The sequence below is a fragment of the Bubalus kerabau genome, chromosome 10 (genome assembly GCF_029407905.1).
Source record: "Bubalus kerabau isolate K-KA32 ecotype Philippines breed swamp buffalo chromosome 10, PCC_UOA_SB_1v2, whole genome shotgun sequence".
NCBI classification, from domain to species: domain Eukaryota; kingdom Metazoa; phylum Chordata; class Mammalia; order Artiodactyla; family Bovidae; genus Bubalus; species Bubalus kerabau.
This window is the reverse complement of record NC_073633.1, coordinates 81,811,593-81,831,277: the sequence shown is the minus strand read 5'-3', so window position 1 is coordinate 81,831,277 and position 19,685 is coordinate 81,811,593. Positions and strand designations below refer to the sequence as shown.

Here is a 19,685-nt window from a genome sequence, read left to right as displayed (position 1 = left end):
TTCTGGTATAGGTTCTGTAGGGGGTCACTTCCCCAGAAGCCAACTGGCTCCTAAAAGGTGCTCCCAACTCAGGCTTGCGGGAAAGGCCCCCTCCCCACCCCGTCGTACCTGTGCCGCCGGATGGTGCGCCAACCTCCTCCTGCACCAGGGGGACGGTGGAAGCCACCTTCTCCCAGTGCAGTGGAGGCCTGGCTGTCACTGATCTGCTCTTGATCCGGAGACTGTACTGGCGAGCCAGCTGGTAGACCTTGTTCTTGACTCGCTCGCTCACGTGGCTATCCATCACATGGGAGAGCTGTAGGATGTGGGGGTGCAGCGGGGTCACCAGCTTCCCCTGGGCGTCACTGCTCAGTTCCCTCACCAGCTCCTTCAGCTCCCGGGCCAGGTGGGTGGGGCTGCGGGGCTCGGTGGGGGAGGCGCTATCTGGGGAGGCAGCTGCTGACTCCTCGGTGATGGCTGCCAGCTCGTGCTCCTCCAGGATAAACAGGGGCTCGTGCAGGTCAAAGCCGTTGGCCTGGCTTTGGCCCGGCCCCTTCGGAGGGCTCCCTTTGGGAGCCTCCATTCCCTCCCAGATCTTTACCATTTCCGAGGATGGGCGGAACTCAGCATCTGTGATAGGAGCTGGGTCCCCAGTGCCAGCCTGGCCTGGTCCTGGGCAGTCAAAGAGGGCCATCCGTGAGCCCACCTGTCTCTTGTGCCCCAGTGGAGCCTGTGGCTCCGGGTCTGGCTTGCGAAGGCTGTTGATTCTGGAGACCGAGTTTCTCACAAGCCCTTTGGGGATGAAGGAGAGGCTCTCCCGGCGCCGGACACTAAAGCCTGCATCTTGGTGCTCTGCATTTTCGTAGTACCTCTTGATTCTGTCCAGCAACTGCCGGTCTTGAGAGGAAAGCTTCGATTCCTTTGGGCAGGAAGACCTGTCTGGCTCTGCTAGGCAGCCTGGGCCCGGGGCCTCTGTCCCATTGACAGAAGGTTCGCTCTCTGCGGCCATCCCAATGCTGAGGTCCACTTCTGGAAGGAGCTGAGAGCCCAGGGAGTCTGTGGTGCCACCACGTGGGGCTGGGCCCTTCTCACCATCGTCTAGGCTGACCATACTACTGCTCCGGCTGGTCAGCCTTGGGGTCCCGAAGCCACTGGACTTGCCGTCCTCCAGGGCCAGGCTGCTCCGCCGAGAGACGCTGCTGACGAACAACTCGGCAATGACGCTGGCCTGGTCCAGCACAGAGGGAGGCAGGAGGCTCTCAGGCTCGTGGGAGGCCCCCACCTCCTCCTCGTCATCCTCGCTGCTCAGGGCCTTAGGGTCCTCGGTGCTCTCGGCCACCATGAACTCTGCCATGTCATCGGGGGGTTCCAGCCCCAGCAGCAGCTGGTGGGGGTCAAGTTGCATTTCGAGGACCTCGGGGGCCTCTGTGTCTGAGGGTATCTCTTCGGCGCTAGGACCTTCCACGGAAGTAAACACCTCCTGCTCGGTCCCAGACTCGGTGTCTGGCTCAACCTGGGATAGCACAAAGGGCTCGCATGAGACAAAAACCTCCCTCAGGGGACCCGTGGAATGTGTGGACAGTGTGGCCTGCTCAATGCCTAGTAAGAAGGGGCTGCAGTTTAAGAAGCAGGCAATCAGATGGAACAGCACTCAAAAGTGGGGCAGCAAGGAGAGGATGGCCCTCAGTCACCCTGCAGCTGGGGTGCTGGGCCCATGTCCTCAAAGCCAAGGAAAATTCTAGGAATGCAGAGTGGTAGCACCTCTCAGTGGCAGCCTCCCTGAGTGGTACAGGGACAGGGTGAGAACATGCAATACTGAATCAGATCCACAGCCCCGGGACGCCCCTTCATCAAGCCCTAGTAGTGGGGAGTCTGTTCTGGGTTGAAACTTGGGCCTGAATGACTCCCCTGAAGGGCCAGGGTCTCCTGTGTGGGTCAAGATCCAGAGGGCAATAGGACCATGTGCTGAAATCCCATCAGAGGATGAAGATGGAGATGAGGTTCCTACCAGGCAGCCTCCACCTTTGTGCCTGACTCTGCCTTTGCCCAGCAGATGGCAAAGGAGGAAACAAGGTCGGCAACTCCCTTCTGACCACATCACAGGTCATTTGAATCGTAAAATCAGCCAGTATAGGCGGCTTTCCAGAAGAGTCGTTAGAGAGAAGACAAGACAGCACTCTAAAATCTGAGGAACCAGAGCTGATTCCAACCGTTCTAGTCTAGCATCTGCACAGTGGGACCCAGGAGCTAGGCCCTGGGTTGGACACTGTCCAACACAATGACTGCCAGCCACTCATGACTCCCGAGCATCTGAAATGCAGCTAGTCCACGCTGCAAAAACTTCACACCGAAAAGTACAAAATACCTCACGAGTAGCTTTGATACTATGTGTTGAAATGATAATAGTCTGGATATACTGGGTTAAATAATCCTTTACTGAGACTGCTAGAATATTCAAAATTACACGAGGCTCACATTCTATTATCATCAACCAGCACCACTCTAAACCCTTTTCCAGTGTCACACAGGCTATAAGTCTTGTCCTGGCTGTAAGGATCACCTTGGGGGTCTAGATTTCTTGAAATTTTCCTTGTATCTCTGGGAAAGCAAAGGACTCTGTTGCATATAACCCACAGATAGCGATGGGCTGGTGGTGCGGGTGGGGAGGAAAGAGTGCAGGCTTCTGGGTCACAGACCCAAGTCTAACCTGAGCTCTGCCCCTTAGAAGCTGTGCAATGTCAGGCACGTCACCTAACCTCTCTGAGTCTCGTTCTCCCTGGTACAGCTGGTTCAGAAAACAGAAGGAAGAAACAGAACACCAGGCATATAGAAGGTGTCCAGTAGATATCAACACCTTATTCCTTCGCCAGGTGGGACAGGCATGATTTAAATGTCTGGCATGCTGGCAGGGCAGGGCCTTATGCTCTATGCAAGGAGGCCTGGCCAAGAGGACCTAAACTCTGGTCACTTCCAATAACTGTGTCCCTTGGCAAGAGACTGCATCTGCCCAAAGGAAGGGGTGCTGCTCCCACTTAGTAGCTTCAGTCGTTCCCGACTCTGCGACCCTGTGGGCTGCAGCCTGCCAGGCTCCTCTGTCCATGGGATTCTCCAGGCAAGAATACTAGAGTAGGTTGCCATGCCCTTTCCTCCAGGGGATCTTCCTGATCCAAGAATCGAACCGGGATCTCCTGAACTGCAGGCAGGTTCTTTACCATGGAGCCACCAGGGAAGCCCCAGAGGGAGGGGTACTGTTTTCTAATTCAGAGTAAGAAGCTGTCTGTCACCAAGCCACATGCCCATAGGCCAGACAGGTTTCCTGAAGGCATGAGAATCCTGGGGAGCAAGATTCCCTGTCCCCATGGGCCTAACAGGAGAGCCATGTCTGAAAGCCCCACCTACAAAGCTGGAGATCTGGGCTCAGGAGGGTATGCACAATCCCCATTCCACCTGCTGGCCACTCACCTCTGGCAGGGAAGTCACAGACTCAAAGTTCAGGCACTTTTCCTCAGGAGTTGGAGACAGGCTCCTGGTCCTCCCACAGCTCTTGGGTTCCTCAGACTCCCTGCGTTCCTTCCCCTGCAGCAAGCAGAGGGCAGTCATCAGCTTCCAGAACAACAGGGAGCTGGTCCCTTCTGCATCCCAACCCTGACAGCACCTCTTGAGCCCCAAGGGGGTTGGGCTACACTGAGATCCAGCATTGGACCTGCGCCATCCAGAGTTGGCCTGAACTGCCAAGTCTGGGAGACTCAGAAATCCCCACCAGGCATGCACCCGCAGTGTGCTGACCTCCCCGCCACCCCCCAGCCTGCCCCATTAGTCATGCCCACTGAGTAGCATGCTGGTTAGCTCCAGTACTGGAACAATGAATGCCAGGGGCTCACCAGGGCGTGACAGCGAGCCGGGGGTTAAGAAACGCCATTGGCAGGAATGAAGGAACAAGGACGGAGGGGTGAGGACAGCAGGGAAGGGGACTCACGGCTGGGCATGCACATGCCAGGAAGCATGCAAGGAGGAGGGGAGATCAAAGAGACACCTCACCATAGCGCCCCGGGAGAAAAGTAAAGCGTTGGCCCGATAGTGCCAGCAGTGGAGGGCGGCCAGCAGGGAGCTGGCAAAGTCGGCTACCTGCTCCGCCACTGCCAGGCTCTCCTCCTCCTCCTCCTCCTCCTCCGAGCCTGAGGGCTCTGGCCTGGCCCCCTTCTCGCTGCCTTTGTGCCCTGCCAGGTCCTCCAGAGAGACCTGAAAGGCCTGCTCCTCCTCCTCCTCCTCCATCACCTCCTCCTGCTCCTCCTGGGCAGCCCCTTCGGCCTCCAACTGCAGGCCCCGAGCACAGGGGGGCTGTCCAAAGTCCAGGAGCGTGCCAACACTGCCCGCGTGCTGTGCAGAGCACAAGGCCCCCTCGTGACCAGCCTCTGGGCAACCCCCCTCCTCCTGCAGCTGCTGGGGCTGGGGAGGCTTCGCATCTATAGACACCCAACCTCTGGGCTCCCGAGTGGCGCGGGGGACTCTAGAGGTGGGAAGCTGGGCCTGGGGCCTGGGCAGGATCTCAGGACCCTGACAGGCCCGCCTGCCCCAGGGAGAGAGAGCAATATGAGAGGATCCAGGCTTGGGCCAGCCACCGGCAGGCTGCCACCCCAGGAAAAAGGTACAGAAGGGTACTCTGGGCTTATTCATCTCCAGGACCCTCAAGACAGAGCCTGGTGCCCAGTAGGTGCTTGACAGGTGTCTCCTGAGTAAGTGACAATGATGAGGGCTGAGCCGGGCAGTTCCCCCCAACCTGTCCACAGTCCCCTCACCCCTGGCCTTACCTTCACTCTTGTGGCTCTGGCTGCTCCACCACCGCCAGATCCCGGCACATGGGCAAGGGGGGAGGGAGAGGGGAGATCGGTGAGCAGGAGAAAGAGCCCCCTTACACAGGCCTGAGGCCTACGACCCCCCGGGAAAGCCCTCATCAGGGGCTCCTGCTCCCAGAATCTTCACAGGACTTCCAAAGGAATGACTGATGGCACAGGAGCCCGGGGTGGGGGTCACTCGCTCCTGCTATCAACCAAGGACAGGGAGACAGGGTGCGAGGTGTGTAGGGGGAGAGCCCGGACAGCAAGGGTGAGAGGCCCCCTTCCAGGGAGAAACAGAGGCCCCTCTTCACCATCCACGTCGCCCCCACCCTGCTGGTCGTCCACTCCTCCCGCTCACTCTCGCCCTAGGGCTCAAGGGGATAGCCGACCACTACTCCCTCACTCACCTTTCTCACTGAGTTGCCTGAACAGACGTCTGGTTGGCTCTGAGGAGGAGAGCAACAGGCAGAGTCAGTGCAGGCTGCAAACTGCCTGGCCTGGCCCAAGCCCCATACTCACAGCGCCACCGGCCCATCACCAGCTCAAAGTCCACTCCAGCCGGGCCCCCGTGGCCCCGGGGCCTGACAAAGGCTGCCCTCACGCCCAGTCCACAGGGAGCCACTGCCCACCCCAGCTTGGGGGGCTCTGCTGTGACTGACAGCCCCCCAAATGAGGCCTGCCCACTAGCCCTGCTGGGGCCCTCAGTTCTGGGGCCACAGCCCCACACTGTCCTCTTGAGAATGACGAGCCTCTCTTGGGGGCCCTGGCCCCCACCTCAAGCCCCACCTCTCTGCACAGAGCACATCAGGGCCTTAGTGACACCCAAGCCCCTTCACAGCGCCCCCACAGGAAAGCAGAGGTTGCATCCAACTTGCTATGGCCTTTAAGGCCTGGCACCACGAAGCCCCGCTGCCCAGCTGGACAAGGGCTGCCCAGGCCCTGAGGACAGAATACACCCATTAGGCCGATGGTGTCAGCACCTTATACGCAGCCTTTCTGGGGGCAGACCTGAGATAGAGAGGCCAGGATGAGAGGACAGGTCTAAGGAACCTCTCTACAGAGCCGTGCCCTTAGCCCCTACTGCCCTCGACCGCCTGGCATCAAATGGCAGCCCCACTATAAACTGGGAGTCAGAAGGGAGCTCTCCCGAGGTGCCTCAGCTGTTCCTGGACAGGAGAGAGTATTGAAGAACTGTTTTTTCTAAATGCGCACGGGCACACACACCTACCCCCCACCTGCATCGAGGTAACCAGACACCTAGTCGTTTTTAAAGCGAGAAGTACAAAAGGCTCTACTCTTTCAGTTTAAACTGTGTAATCAGGAATATTTAACAAGAATATCTAAGATGATGACAACAGCACCTTATTTATCCAGAGAGTGTACTTATCTGCCCATCCCAACTCTGCACGTATGAAGCAGAAATAGGCCTGGAGGCGGTCACAACAGATGACTGAGAACAAGCACCAACGCTCTCCCACTGGCCCGGATCCTCCCTCTCATTGAGGTCCTGACTGATGTTACACACATTTCTTACCCATTCAATCGATTAATTTGTAACAGAAGAGGGAAGAAGGAAGGGCTCCTATAGAAGAGCACGCGGACTAATAAGAAGTAACACTGTTCACTGTAAAGATGGAACTGCTTAACTGCTCTGTTGTGTCTGGCTCTTTGTGGCCTCATGGACTGTAGCCCGCCAGGCTCCTCCTCTGTCCATGAGTTTTTCCAGGCAAGAGTACTGGAGCGGGTTGCCATTTCTTCCTCCAAGGGTTCTTCCCAACCAAGGGATCGAACTCGTGTCTCCTGCTGCGTCTCCTGCATTGTCAAGTGAATTCTTTCCCTGATGGATTAGTGGAAAGGAATCTATCTGCAATTCAGGAGACTCAGGCTCAATCCCTGTGTTGGGAAGATCCCCTGGAGGAAGAAATGGCAACCCGCTCCAACATTCTTCCCTGGGAAATCCCATGGATAGCCTATGGGGTTCACAAGAGTCAGACATAACTTAGCAACTCAACAAAAACAACAAAACTAAAACACAAAAACAAAACCCAACTGTTTTAGTGTTTACAGGCTAAAACCTCAGCCTGGGGAACCGTTAGCTCTGAAACAGCTCATCTCCCGAGTGCCTCGCTTGCTGCAGCTGATGTTAGGACAGGTAGTACTATTATTACCACTGCCGCCACTTACTAAATACCTCCACATATTAGAAGCTTCCAAGTCAAAGCTATGGCAAGTTAAGAGGTAATGTTAGAGGGATGAGAGAATTACAGAAGAAGGGACAGAGAAGCAAGAGGGGCCAGAGACTTAGGAAGTAACACTCCCAATTTGAGGCTTTTAACACATGGCACCAAAGACCTTTTGCAACCACGGCAAGTTTGCCTAAGGTCTGAGATCCACTAGAACACCACCAAACAAAACACACAAGAGCTTTCCAGACACTGCTCGGCTTCATCCTCCAGAAAAACCGAAGGTTCTACGTCAATCCACACAGTTGTTCAGGGGACCTGTGGGTCTTGCCAATCAAACCCCACGCACTGTGGGGATCCCAGCCAGGACCCAGCTCCCATCACTACTTAGTCTTTCTCTTTAGGGGTCTCTGAGATGGTTCTCACCCCAATTCCCACCTCAGGTGGTAGTTTGACAAGTGCCTGGCCAAAACCAGATCTATCCCTGGGCCTCAGACTGAATGAAGAGGGTGAAAATTGACACAGAAAACACACACACTCATCACTACAAGGGCAGAGAATAAAAGCAAGGCTTTCTCTTTTCAATAAATGGTTCATTTCAATACCTCCAAGTACACAGCAGCAAGCCCAGTCGTGGAACAAAACCCAGGAAAGGAGAACAGAACTCTTCCCTGAGACCCAAAGTAAATATTTCCTGTCTGGATCTGGTGCCACTTGAAATCCAACTCATTTTCCCCACGTCCTGCCTCTGCTCTGTTCCAGAACTGGGCTGTGGACCATCCATGACGTCCGAGCATTACTCTGGCTAACTCCCAGTGTTCCAAGTGGCAAAGGAGGAAGGAGTCAATTGTGGGGGGGCTAAGAAGGGGTGCCTGGAACAAGCCTTCCTAGGGCCTTGTAAAAGGAGAGCTGTCCAGCCCTGGGTAGGCAGGAAGGTGTCAGAGATGCCTGGTGGAAGGCAGGAGGCTCCAGACGTACCCATCCACACCACACTTACCCCTGGCCCCTCAACCCTTCCTGGGATTTCCAGAGAGGTGAGAGCCAGCCCCAAATGCTGCTGTAGAAGGTTGGTTCCCCACTTGGTTAAAGGTCCTGAAAAGAAGCCTCTGTGCCCACAAAGTCCCTGCCTTACCAGACTGCCGGCGCCCCTGGTGCACGTGGGTGGACACGTCGTCCTGGGAGCCCTTCTTCAGGCGCTCTGGGCTATGGCGGTACCGATTGGGATCTGCACCCAAGAGAGACGACCAGGCCTTTGGGATACCATCAGCCTTGGCATGGACTCTGCCCACCCCTGACCACAACTCTGCTGCCCCCAACCACAACTCAGCTCCAGGGCCACAAGCCTGCAGAGCTCTTCCAACCTCCCCGCGCACCAGGAGCGCGAGGCACATAGCGTCCCGCCTGTCATCAGCACCAAGCCCTGGTCTCGCAGTAGACCCCCAGCCTTACAGAAGGAGCCTCCCCCATCCTCCCTACTCTTTAGACTAAGTATCCAGCAAAGCTCCCCCAGGATACAGTCTGACCAAGAGACAAGCACCATTAGGGACAAAGCAAGCAGGAAGGGTGAACTTACAATAGGAATCCATTTCCAAGATGGCTTCTTTGGCCTGGAAGGGAAGGAAACCCACCTCATGGCTACCTTGCTATGAGCCATTTCTCCCTCGGCCTTGCAGTACCAGGACCCCCCACAGGGCTGGTACAGAGGACCGCAGCATCCGCTGAACTGACCCCATTGTCCAGTGGGGCCAGTGTCCAAAGGTGAGGCCCCAGGGTTCCCCGGAGCTGGCTCTAGGGGACAGCCACTCCCGGCCCCCCATCAGGCACCCCGGGAACTCACCTTCTGGGGGATGGTGGTATGGTGGTTGTCCAGAATGAGCCTCTTGATGTGGTGAGTCCACCTTCGTTTCTCCTCCACTGTTTTGGCCTGGGTGGACCCAAGAGAGAAGGAGGGGGTCACCATGACAGGCCTGAAGCCATCTGGCATGGGCTGGGCTTCCGCCGAGGGGGGCAGAGGCAGAAAGAAGGCTGGGGGTGCTGAGGCTCCCTCAACTCCTCAGCACAAGCCCGAGAGATACCCCCAAGGACCTCTGCCTTCCAGGGGGAGACTCCAAGGCTCCCGCCGCTGAGGGAGGGGCGGGTCTTTTCCCAGCCTGCACCCCGCAGGCCCGTGGGGGTCTTGTCCTGGCCCGCCCCTCACCTGGATGTTGTACTGCTGCTTGCCGTGCTTGTAATGCGTGACGGTGAAGCACAGGGACTCTCGGGTGCTTTCGATCAGCATCAGGGAGGAACACTGGGAGGGCAGGGGGAGATGGCAGTCAAGCCCGTGGCGGGGAGCCAACCGGGGACCCCACCCCTCAAGGCCGTTGGGGGAGGCAGGGAGAGTATTCTTCTAAGGCTGGAGCTGTGTCCACCCCAACCTGAAGCCCAGCCAAGTCTGGCGCAGAGCTGGAAAGTGGAACCGGCCCGTCAGGAAGGCAGGAAGCAGGGGAGGAGGAGGTGTGGCCTGGTTACCGGGATGTGGCCCTTGTAGACAAAGTGGCCGCCCCGCTTCTTGGTGACAAGCAGCGCTTTGTCGAAGAGGAAGAAGGTCTTCTCGCTGCGCACACGGTGCACGCGGAACGTGCCCTCCAGGACGAGCTCCCCGTAGGTGGTCAGGTCTGGCCCCGTCCAGTTGAGGAGCAGAGACTGAATCTCCTGCAACAGAGAAGCCCCAAGCCCCAGGATCATGATGCTGGAGACCCTGCTGGGACCACGCAGGGCCCCCTGGAGTCACCGCCTGGGTTTCACAGAGACAGGCCGCACCAAAGGCTCCCCCCAGAGAAGCCCGTCTTCAAGGACATCACCCCTCAGCTTGCATTCCCTCTTCCAAGCCTCTTCCTGCCCGAGTACCCCTGCCTGCCCGCCCCTTCAGCTCTCAGCTCCAGAGCACCTGGAGCCGGACCGCGTGCTCATGCCTCCTCTTCATGTCGTTGATGTACCAGGCCACGCACGTCATGGTGTCAATGGCATCCTCCACCACCTCAAAGCCGTCCTCTTCCTCATCAAAATGCTTGGCGATCTCCTGTGCGGGGGGCGGGAGCTTGGGCTCAAGGGCCCTGCCCCTCCCTCAGGCCCCCATGTCCTCGGGAGGAGCCCCAGGTTACCTGGAGCAGCAGGTGGTACTTGAGGATGCGCTGGACTGGCTTGAGGAGATAGGAGCCCAAGGGCAACGAATGCTGCAGCAAGTCCTGCTGGTCCCGGAAGAACTTGGCCTGCTGCTTGTCCTGCATGCACTCGGTCAGGGCGGCCACCGAGCTGCCAGTGGGAAAGGGGCCGTCACCAGAGGGGCTCTGGAGGAGGAGGCGGGGTGCTCTGGACTTGCCAGATGGCTCTGCCTCCCCTCTCCATCCTAATTACTCACTTGGGGTAGTTGTTGCAATACTGAGTGTAGATATCAAACTCTTGGCTCTAAAGAAAGACCAAAAACAGTCATTTCAGGGAGACTCGCATTTGCCTGTAAGCCTGGGTGTATCAAAGGCATGCCTCTGGGCCCCGGAGCACACTCTCCCCAAGCATCTGCAGATTCATCTCTGTACCCATCCGTCTCAGACATGCCATCCACCCAGCAGCCCCCAGTGCCACCCGAAATGCCCTTGATATTCAAGGCAAGGCACCCAGCGCTTCCCCTGGAGAGAGGTCCCTAGCAAGGCAGAATGGTGCCAGGACCCAGCCGTGCTTACCCTTTCCACAAAGCAGCTGGCCACGGCCACAGGGTCACTGTTGCAGCTGTCCAGGTCTCTGAGTAGCTGGCTAGGTGAAGGGAAGGTGGTCATCAGACCGTGGACCACTCACAGCCTCCATGGTCACCAACACACCCCCTCCCCAACCTCCTGGTGCCCAGACACACATCAGCCCTGGTGTCAGTGAGCGCCACCAGGGGCAGCAACTATGGAAAGGAGCCAGCACCGCAGCAAAGATGGGGGCAAAACAGCCATGCGCTCCACCAGCAGGAGAGGGAGAAAGCATACCAGTACCCACCTCGGAAGGGCACACAGCTCCTCTGCAGGCAGAAGGAGTCAAACACACAGAACCAGACATTAAAAGGGGAAGGAGATAGGGAGAACTAGCAAAGGGACCGAGGCCCCCAGTTCAGAAGGATGCAGAAAACGGGAGAGACAGGGTGAGTCCCACCACTGCTTGTTCTGAGACGGGGGCACGAGAGGAACACCCGGCCTCCCTTCCTGTGCTACTCCTCGCCCAAGCCCACACCCTCCGGTCCAAGCTGCATCGGGCCTCCCAGCTTGCCCAGAAGTAAGTCCCTCTGCCCATCTTAAGGGGCCTGGGGCAAGGTTCCTCCTATCCTGTCAATGCTGCCCCCACAAGCTCTGCTCCTCCTAGCCAGTGCCCTCTCCCTGGGGAGTCTGGGGGCCCTGGCAGCCACTCATGTGTGATCTTCATGGAGCCCTTTTGTCCCTGAAGCAGCCCCTCACCAGGCCTTGCTCAGCCTTCCTCTTCACTCCTTGCCGGGCTTGTATGTTCCCCTACCTAATGGGTCAGATCACCTCCAGGGAGCCCCAGCTTCCCATGGAATCAGGGGGAAGGTGGAGAAGAACAAAGAGATCTGCATGTGGGGGACCAAGATGAGAGGGACGGGGGAAGAGCTTCACGTGCAAGGGTGCAATAGTCCCTGAAGGGGTGCTGGCCCAGCCTGGACCCAACATGAACACCGCCTCACACGAGCCCCTCTGCCCATCAGGTAGCACACTGGGCCCAGGGCACACAGGCCCAAAGGCCCTCTCTCCTGAAGAGAGCTAACTGTACAGGGAGGGACCACTCTTCCCCACTTCAGCGATCAGACCCTGGGCCGTGCATCACAGCCCCCGAGTAAGATCAGGGACATCGGGGCCCCTCTCCAGGCCCTGAGATGGGGCTCACATTAAGAACATGGGGTGTGTCAAGCTCACTCATACCTGTTCAGTGCATAGATGCTTTCTATGTTCCCAAAGAGGGCGCTGACTTGCTCTGGGTTCAGCAGCCCTGGCGTGTCAATGATCTTCAAGAGGTAGTCCTGCGTGGAGAGAGGCGTCAGAGCCCAGCAGCCCCCCGGGCACAATCCAGTCCTGTCCCATCGCCCCACTCACCAGCCACGCCTCATTCCTGGGCTGCATTTTCCTGCTGTGACCATTTCACAGACGTCACCTACTGCCCTGGGACGGCTGGTTCCGCCTCACAAATAATAATACCCACTTGGAATCGCAGAATGTGACCCTCTTTGAAATAGGGTCTTTGCAGATATAATGATTAAGGATCATCAGATGCTACCACACTGGATGTAGAGTGGGCTCTGAATCAAGTGACTGGTGTCCTTGTAAGAGGAGAGGACACAGACAAACTCAGAAAAGGCCACGTGAAGACAGAGGCAGATAATGGGGGGACACAGCTACAGGGCAAGGAACAGCGAGGGTTGCCAGCAGCATCCAGGAGCTAGGGGAGAGCCCTGGAACGCACTCTCCCTCAGAGTTTCCAGAAGAAACCAACGCGGCCAGCAGTCTTGAGTTTTGACCTCTGGCCTCCTCAACCGGGACAAGATAAACGTATGCATCTTCAGCTTCCCCTGTGTGTGGCTGCCCGTTAGGCAGGCCTAGGAAACGAGCACATGTCCCTCCAAAGGGCAGAGAGCTTCCTCAGCGGCAGCCACACAGTCACCTTCTTCCTTGCCCCTCCCAGTGTGAAACGCTCACGTTGGCCCTGCAAGGCCCTGCCTCTTCAATTTACAGAGGAGGAGTCTGAGGCAGGGGTTACGCAGGTGCCTAAGACTCCACAGGCAGGAAACAAGAGGAATCTGGGCACTGTGCAGGGAGGGGCCCAGAGCCAGTTTCTTCATTGTGGCTCCCTCTTGGCTAAGCACAGGAATCCCCACTCTCCATGAAGGGTGCCTACACCCCAACCATCCGCAGAAGTTCTGCTGGCCCAACTACTGACGGGACCCCCCAAGTCACAAGGTGGCATGAGCGGCCAGCAGCATCCCCGGCAGGCGCCATGAGGGAAGCAGATACTGAGAGCAATATGTCAGGGAGAACGTTCCTCCTCCCATGGATGGAAGTAGGGTTTTGCCCAAGAGCTGGGCCACCGGAAGCCAGAGGCCAGCCCCAGCCCCAGAAGAGAGGGCTGTTCCTCTGGACCTCAGCTCCCCGAAGCCTCACCTCCACGATGCTACGCAGGTCCCGCACATACGTGCGCTCCGTTTCCACGATTTCCCGCACCACCCGGCCCAGGTAGCCGAACTTGTCCCCAGGTGCCACCGGCCGCATGCGTTTGCTGAAGGGCGACAGGGACCCCCGCATGTTCCGCCAGCCGCTGGAGTTGTTGTTGCTGTTGGGGAGATGCTGGCCACACGGGGAGCCCTCCCCATTCTCGGCCAAAGCCTCGGAGCCGCTGGGCTCCTCCATGGCCCCGCGGCTGTCGCGCGAGGACCCCGACGAGGAGGTCGTGGAGGTCAGGCTTGCTGGCCGCTCCTGGCTGCCGTTCTGGTGCAGGGAGGCAGAGACGGGCATCCTGGCATCGCTGCCTGGCGAGGGCGTTCCGGGGATGTTCTGGGCAGGACAGACAAAGGGTCAAACCTCTGGAATCCTCGCAGAAACAGAAAGTAAAAGGGTGGCTGCCAGGGGCTGGGGGAGAAGGGAATGGGGAGTTACTGTTTAATGGATACAGAGTTTCAGTTGTGCAAGATAATGGGAAGTTCTATGGATGGAAGATAGTGACGGATGCACAACAATATGAATGTACTCACTCAATGCCACTGAACATTTTAAAATGTGGATTTTATGTTACATGTATTTTACCACAATTTTTAAAGCAACAATTCTGAATCTCAAGGAGGTCCTTTCCTTCCGATTGTATGAGCATCTACGAGGACGCCCAAGTGACATTCCTGCTTGTATCCAACAGTGTCGCCTCCATCCTTCCCAGAGTGGAAGAAAGGTGGACCACCTCCCGGATCAACCAAGGGCTCAGAAAGCTGAGGCCCCAGAACAGCTGGCAGCGGTCAGGGGTGCCTTCTGATGGAATCTGCAGCCCGGCCCCTCTGCTCCTGCAAATCACCCAGCCTCCCAGAGCCTCTGCTCCTCACCAGCTCCCCTGAGGCTGTCCCCCCGCAGTATGCAGCGAGCTGCTGGGTGTACTTGGTGCCCAGCACAGAGCGACGGCTCCATTAAACCATCAAAAACAGTGATAGTACTGGCAGTTGTCAAAAAGCACTCCCCAAGTGTCCACCGGTCAAGGATCTGGCTCTTAACAACCTATATGCCAGAGAGTATGTGGGACTGCAAAATCTCTGGGGCACCAGTGCCTTAACCACGAACCTGAAACCTTCTGGATACTGACGGGGAAGACAGAGGAGATGATGCAAAGGCTGAGCCCACGTCACCTCCTTGCCCCAGTCCCCGGTGCTTGCTTCTGACTCAGCCAGGCTCCAGAGGCACAGGAAATTCCCCAGGGCTGAGGCACGGGTACGTCTCCCAAACTCCCTTCGGCACAGCCAGGTCAGGGCAGCATAGCAAGCAGGAAACTGCTCCCAGGTGAGGCAAACATAGCCTCAGGCGGACTTTACTCCCTAAACAGATGGGGTGGCTCACAGATAGGCCAGCCTGAAGCGGCAAGCTGGGGAGGCAGGGCGGTAGCTGTGGCCTTTGGGAAAGTCAAGGACACTCCACCCCCACCCCAGAGCACCAACGCCCATCAACATCACTTTCCAGAATGTTCATTTGACTGCTGTTTCCACAGGAAAAATGTTCTAAAGCATCTGTTCCACCCTACTGTCCCAATGCCTTCCACCCCTAGCGCTAGGACTCACAAGTGACTGGACCACAAGTCAGAGCTATGAGAAGGGTCAAGATGGTGCTATCACTCTGGCAATCTCGAATTTGCCCCCCTGGTTTTCTGTGCCTCTACCCCAACTTGGAACCAGTGTCCCCACCTGGGCTCTGGCTTTTGCAAGTGTTCTCGCTACCTGGCCATTACTTCCTCCCCAACACCCACGCCATACCCCTAGCCTGTGTCACTTATACCAACCCTTGGATCTCAGTGAGAAGCCACATACACCCAGAAACCAAAACTGGGGGTCCCTTCTGTGTACTCTTACAGCACCCCAGGGTTATCCCTTTTGTAGCACTCATTGTGTAAGACTCCCAGCCGCAGGCAGTGACCTAAGGGCAGGGGCCTTAAAACGTGATCCGCAAATGGCAAACCGATAATGATGGTAGATGAACCAGTATGACTACCAAGCTAAAGTCAGGAGCACAGAGACTTGTTTGCCGTGCACGCTAGCCCAGCGAGGACCCTCCCAAGCACAGCAATTTCCCACTGCAGGTCTCAGCTAAAGGAGGGGATTCCCTCCACATGAGTCTCTCATCTTGCAGATGAGGACACCATGGCAGCGCTGGGGCCAGTCCTGACTGCTCCCTCCTTCCAGATGCAGTCAAAGCATTAATTAACAGGATCACCTTGGTGAAACCCAGCATCTCAGGAGAGCCCCTGGGAAACACAGCACTGCTGCTTTCTCCTGTCTCCTCAGAAGAGCCTTTAAGATGAACCAGCTAGTCATTTCTACCCACCGGTGGCCTGTTGTTTCAGACAAAGAAAGAGACCCGAACTCCGACCCAGCCCTTAACCCCAGGCGCGGTGGGACTCGCTGAATAGACTCTGTGAAGTGACTGACCCTCTTGTGACTTAAAAATCTGTATATCTCAGCAGTGATTATTCATCTGTCCATGCACCATTTTATATAACACAGTTTCGTGTTTGATTTAATTCAGCAAACCTATATTGAATATATGCTGTGCGCCAGGAAATGTGTCCTTCAAAGCAAGTGCACCATCAGGCACACCCCACCCCCCTACCCCGTCTCCCCTCCAGCCCCCGAGGCCTGTCAATCCCAGCTGGGACAAAGGGGTAGGGACTTGTGGCCTAAGACCTTTCCCAGATGAAACCTGGGGTCAGTCAGCCCCTGTGGGGATGCTAAGCGGAAAAGGCCCAGGTCTCTAATGGACTTCACAGCTGGCCAGGTCATGGCCTCAAAGTGAAGGATTAGTCACAGCCCCCCACCTCCACCCCACACACAGTCTCTCAAGAGATTTCTCTCTAAAGGGTATCTTCGAGGTCACTCATTAGGGACTTCATCACCATAGGGTCCCCATGCACACTTCAAAAGCCCAGGAACGAATGCATCTTTTCTACTTGGAGAAATTTTCTCTGACTGCACACAGCCACCTGCCTGCAAACCAAGCTCATATTTTCATAGCACCCATGCCCACATACTCCTGGGGTTAAAAGAAAGCATAATGGCTAACAGCTAAAAATGGTCCAAGTGCTGTAAACGTAACGACGCTTTTATCTCATAACAACTCTATGAAGTCAGTACTATTATTATCCCCATTTTACAGATGCAGAAACTGAGGCCACAGAAAGAGCATGCGGTAGAGCCTGGATCTGGACTCAGGCACTCAGGCCTCAGTGTGCGTGCTCTTCTGCCCCTGCCCACTGATGGCTGCCTCCCTGATGGATTTCACACCAGCTAGAACCAGAGCAAAGGATTAGCACAGCCCTAGATGCCATGGCTTTGCCTAAGCATAAACCATGGGGAACATATTAAGACATAAAGGTCATGGCTTTTAATATTTTACTTCCCTCACAAAGGCCAATGGAGGTTAAAAAAAAAAAAATGAGAATTAAGATTCCTTAAGGCTATTTCTAGACCTCCTACTATGTGACCTTTGCGCATTTACCTTTTCCTTGGAACAACACAGAAAAACACATATTCCTGGTCAAAGGACTGCAGGTGCTAGAGAAGGGAAGTGGCAGGAGGGCACCAGGATCAGATTATAACTCCTCGGATGATGAGAGAAGCCCTGCAGTGACCAGGAGACCTAGATTCACAAGCCTCTCGTTCTCTCCCCTGGGCAATAGGACTTGCTGGAAAAGAATACAGAGACCCAGAAAGGAAGGGTAAAGAGCAAATGGAGCAGTCAGAGAAGACCAGGCAGAGTCCAGGTGGGACTGTTAGCAGACACCATCAGATAGTGAGGGAAAAGGGACATCACACCCCGTGTGAGTGCCCTCTGGTTCTAAAAACCCAATCTCCACCCTTCTGTGGTGTTCCTGCCTGGAAAATTCCACGGACGGAGGAGCCTGGCAGGCTATGGTCCATGAGATCGCCGAGTTGAGCACGACTGAGCAAGTGAGCACACACACACCTTTCTGTAGTGGCGTTCAGGCCCCCCAGAGACAGTGGAAGACCTGCCTACGGAAGGGCTCCCGGGTAGAGGCAGCCTTTCCTTCCTCTCCATGGACTATCACATCACCCCATATGGTAAGATTCACCCCAAGGCCAAGATTGGAACTCAGGGGTCTTTAAACTCATCTTGGAAGACACTGTCTGCTGGGACAGTGGGCGCCTAGAGGAGGTGACAGACAGCAGCCAAACCCCAAGCCACAGCCCACCGCATCACCCTGGTCTCCAGCTCCCTAAATATCCCTCCTCACTGACCCCTTCCGTCTTTTAACAGGAATCAATCCAATCAATCATCAGTCAGTCTTCTAGAAAACTTTGTATCTCCCACACCTGAGAAGCCCACTGTGATAGGGTCCCTGAGACCTTTCCAATCGGCCCCATAAGCTGCTCAGACATGTACCTTTAAGAGTTTGGGTGCAGGAAAAAAAGCGAGATGAGTTTCTTTTCAACTTTCTCTAAATTTAAACCCAATCCACACCCTTCCTCCACTCACACCTCCTGGGGACCTTTCCTGAACATCCCCAGGCAGGGAGGCAGGTAGGCAGGCTGCAGCAGGCCTCTGAGTTTCCCAGGACGGCTGACTGGGGCCAGATTCCACATCCTTCTCCTCCCTGCGAGGCCTTAGCACCGTGCCCCCGATCTGACCCGGCCTCCTGCCTCCAACAGAAAAAAACGACCAGCCAAACCCACCAGAGCCCCCATGTTCTGTCCTCAGGCCTCTTGTCAATAAGGCAGTAGGACCCTGCTCTCCAGCTCCACCCCAGCTTCAGAAAGAAGGTCCCATGGGGGCGCTCACCTGGATGGAATCTTCTGGACAACCTCGGCTTCTCTAGTCCTGGGAGTCCCCAGGTCTCACTAACACACCCTTCCAGCCCTCCTTCAGGGGCCGGCAGGCCGAGAAGGCAGGAGGCTGTGTAGGAGGAGCTGTGCAGGCCAGCACTCGGAGATACTCCAGAAAACATTTTGCTTCAGAGAGGCTGGGTCCAGGTGTGGAGGTGGCTGACGTCATCCTTTCACCTACTACCCTTCGCCCCACACCCGGGAGACGGAAGGCCGACATGCCACACCTGCTCTGGAGGCAGATGGAGCGACAGAGGAGCTCCCCCAAACGCAACTGCTCCAAAGTCCAGGGGCCCCAGGAGGGAAGGGGAGTGGTCATCTGGTACCTGCCAAGTGGGCCAAGTCCTTCCCTCCCTGGGGACCGCAGGCAGCACAGCCCTCCTTCTCCACCTTCTCTCATCTCCCAGCTCCCAACACCTGCTAAGTATTCCAAAGGTTCTTCAACCCGGGCAGCCACAGCCTTTGATCTTCCCCTCATTGCACTGTCAGGATCTGCTCATCCATAAGGTAGCAGAAGGGAGATACAGAGAAATGCTCCAGCTCTTCCAGACAGACAGGACGGGAGCAATGTGAACTTCCAGAGGTCTCACCTCAAGATCCTGAGCCCAGGTGTGCTACACGCAGGGGCATACACACACACACACACACACACACACACACACACAGAGCTCAGTATCATGAGGGTCTACACACACACACACACACACACAGCTCAGTATCATGAGGGTCTACACACACACACACACACAACACACACACACGCTGCTGCCCAGCACTGTCCCCACAGAAGCCCAGCTCCTGAGCATCTATTCCTATGGTTCTCTGGGCCAGCAGAGGGTGGGCAGAGGTGGGTGAGGTCACACCAGCAGAGGTCACCTCTCGCCACACCCTTGAGGCTTTCCTGAGGACAAGGAGGATCCCTGAGAGGGGCTGACTCTTTCCTCTCTCCCTCTGACCCTCCTGTCCCTCCCTGGGGACTCAGGGGCCCCAAGCACCTAAGGACAAGGGAAGCTCTCCAGGGACTGTGTTCCTTGTGAGCAACGTGACTATCACAGAGGCTGTGCGAACTGTGTGACCAGGGTTTCTGGGCCACCCAAACCCAGGCCAGCTGGCTCAAATTCCTGTTCCCTCATGAATTCATTTTCCCTCATGAATTCCTTTTCCCACCACCCAAGAATAGCAGGGGGCCACCAAGTGTGCCTGAGTCAGCTGCTAGGAAGGACTCTGGTTGCCAATGGAGCCCTCCCACCTGAATTCTGGGACAGAGTCTGGGCCTACAGACTAAAGTCCAGAAAACTCCCTCGGCCTGGCCTTGGAAGGGAAGGAAAGCCCCAGGCATCTCATGTCAGTGGGAGTACTGCTCACCCACATCCCCCTGTCTCCACCACACACAAGCCCAATATCTGCTCATGTTACTTCTCAAACCTGCAAGGTGTCCCAGACATTCTCTCCCTCCCCAAATGTGGTCCAATCATCATCCTTAGAAAGGCCTCCCCAACCATCACCAACCCATCCAACACACACAATGATGCAGGCCGAAAATGCTTCTCCCCCAGGAATATCTACATCTTAATCCCTGGA

At 56.3% G+C, this 19,685-nt stretch overlaps 1 protein-coding gene across 4 annotated transcripts in view; it reads right to left on the bottom strand.

Annotated features, from left to right (window-relative positions):
• Positions 1-19,685, bottom strand: part of PLEKHG3 (pleckstrin homology and RhoGEF domain containing G3) — a 45,652-nt gene that overhangs the window by 1,633 nt on the left and 24,334 nt on the right. For 3 of the 4 annotated variants that reach the window (XM_055538354.1, XM_055538356.1, XM_055538357.1), the window contains exons 2-17: positions 13,180-13,569; positions 11,947-12,044; positions 10,717-10,786; positions 10,398-10,444; positions 10,141-10,291; positions 9,927-10,058; positions 9,509-9,691; positions 9,195-9,287; positions 8,835-8,921; positions 8,571-8,604; positions 8,130-8,222; positions 5,222-5,260; positions 4,788-4,807; positions 4,018-4,356; positions 3,442-3,555; positions 109-1,492 (exon numbers count right to left, since the gene is read on the bottom strand). In XM_055538354.1, the coding sequence (XP_055394329.1) occupies positions 109-1,492; positions 3,442-3,555; positions 4,018-4,356; positions 4,788-4,807; positions 5,222-5,260; positions 8,130-8,222; positions 8,571-8,604; positions 8,835-8,921; positions 9,195-9,287; positions 9,509-9,691; positions 9,927-10,058; positions 10,141-10,291; positions 10,398-10,444; positions 10,717-10,786; positions 11,947-12,044; positions 13,180-13,569 (3,274 nt within the window). The remainder of the gene's footprint in view (positions 1-108; positions 1,493-3,441; positions 3,556-4,017; positions 4,357-4,787; positions 4,808-5,221; positions 5,261-8,129; positions 8,223-8,570; positions 8,605-8,834; positions 8,922-9,194; positions 9,288-9,508; positions 9,692-9,926; positions 10,059-10,140; positions 10,292-10,397; positions 10,445-10,716; positions 10,787-11,946; positions 12,045-13,179; positions 13,570-19,685) is intronic. The other variant, XM_055538355.1, reaches the window with a different exon arrangement.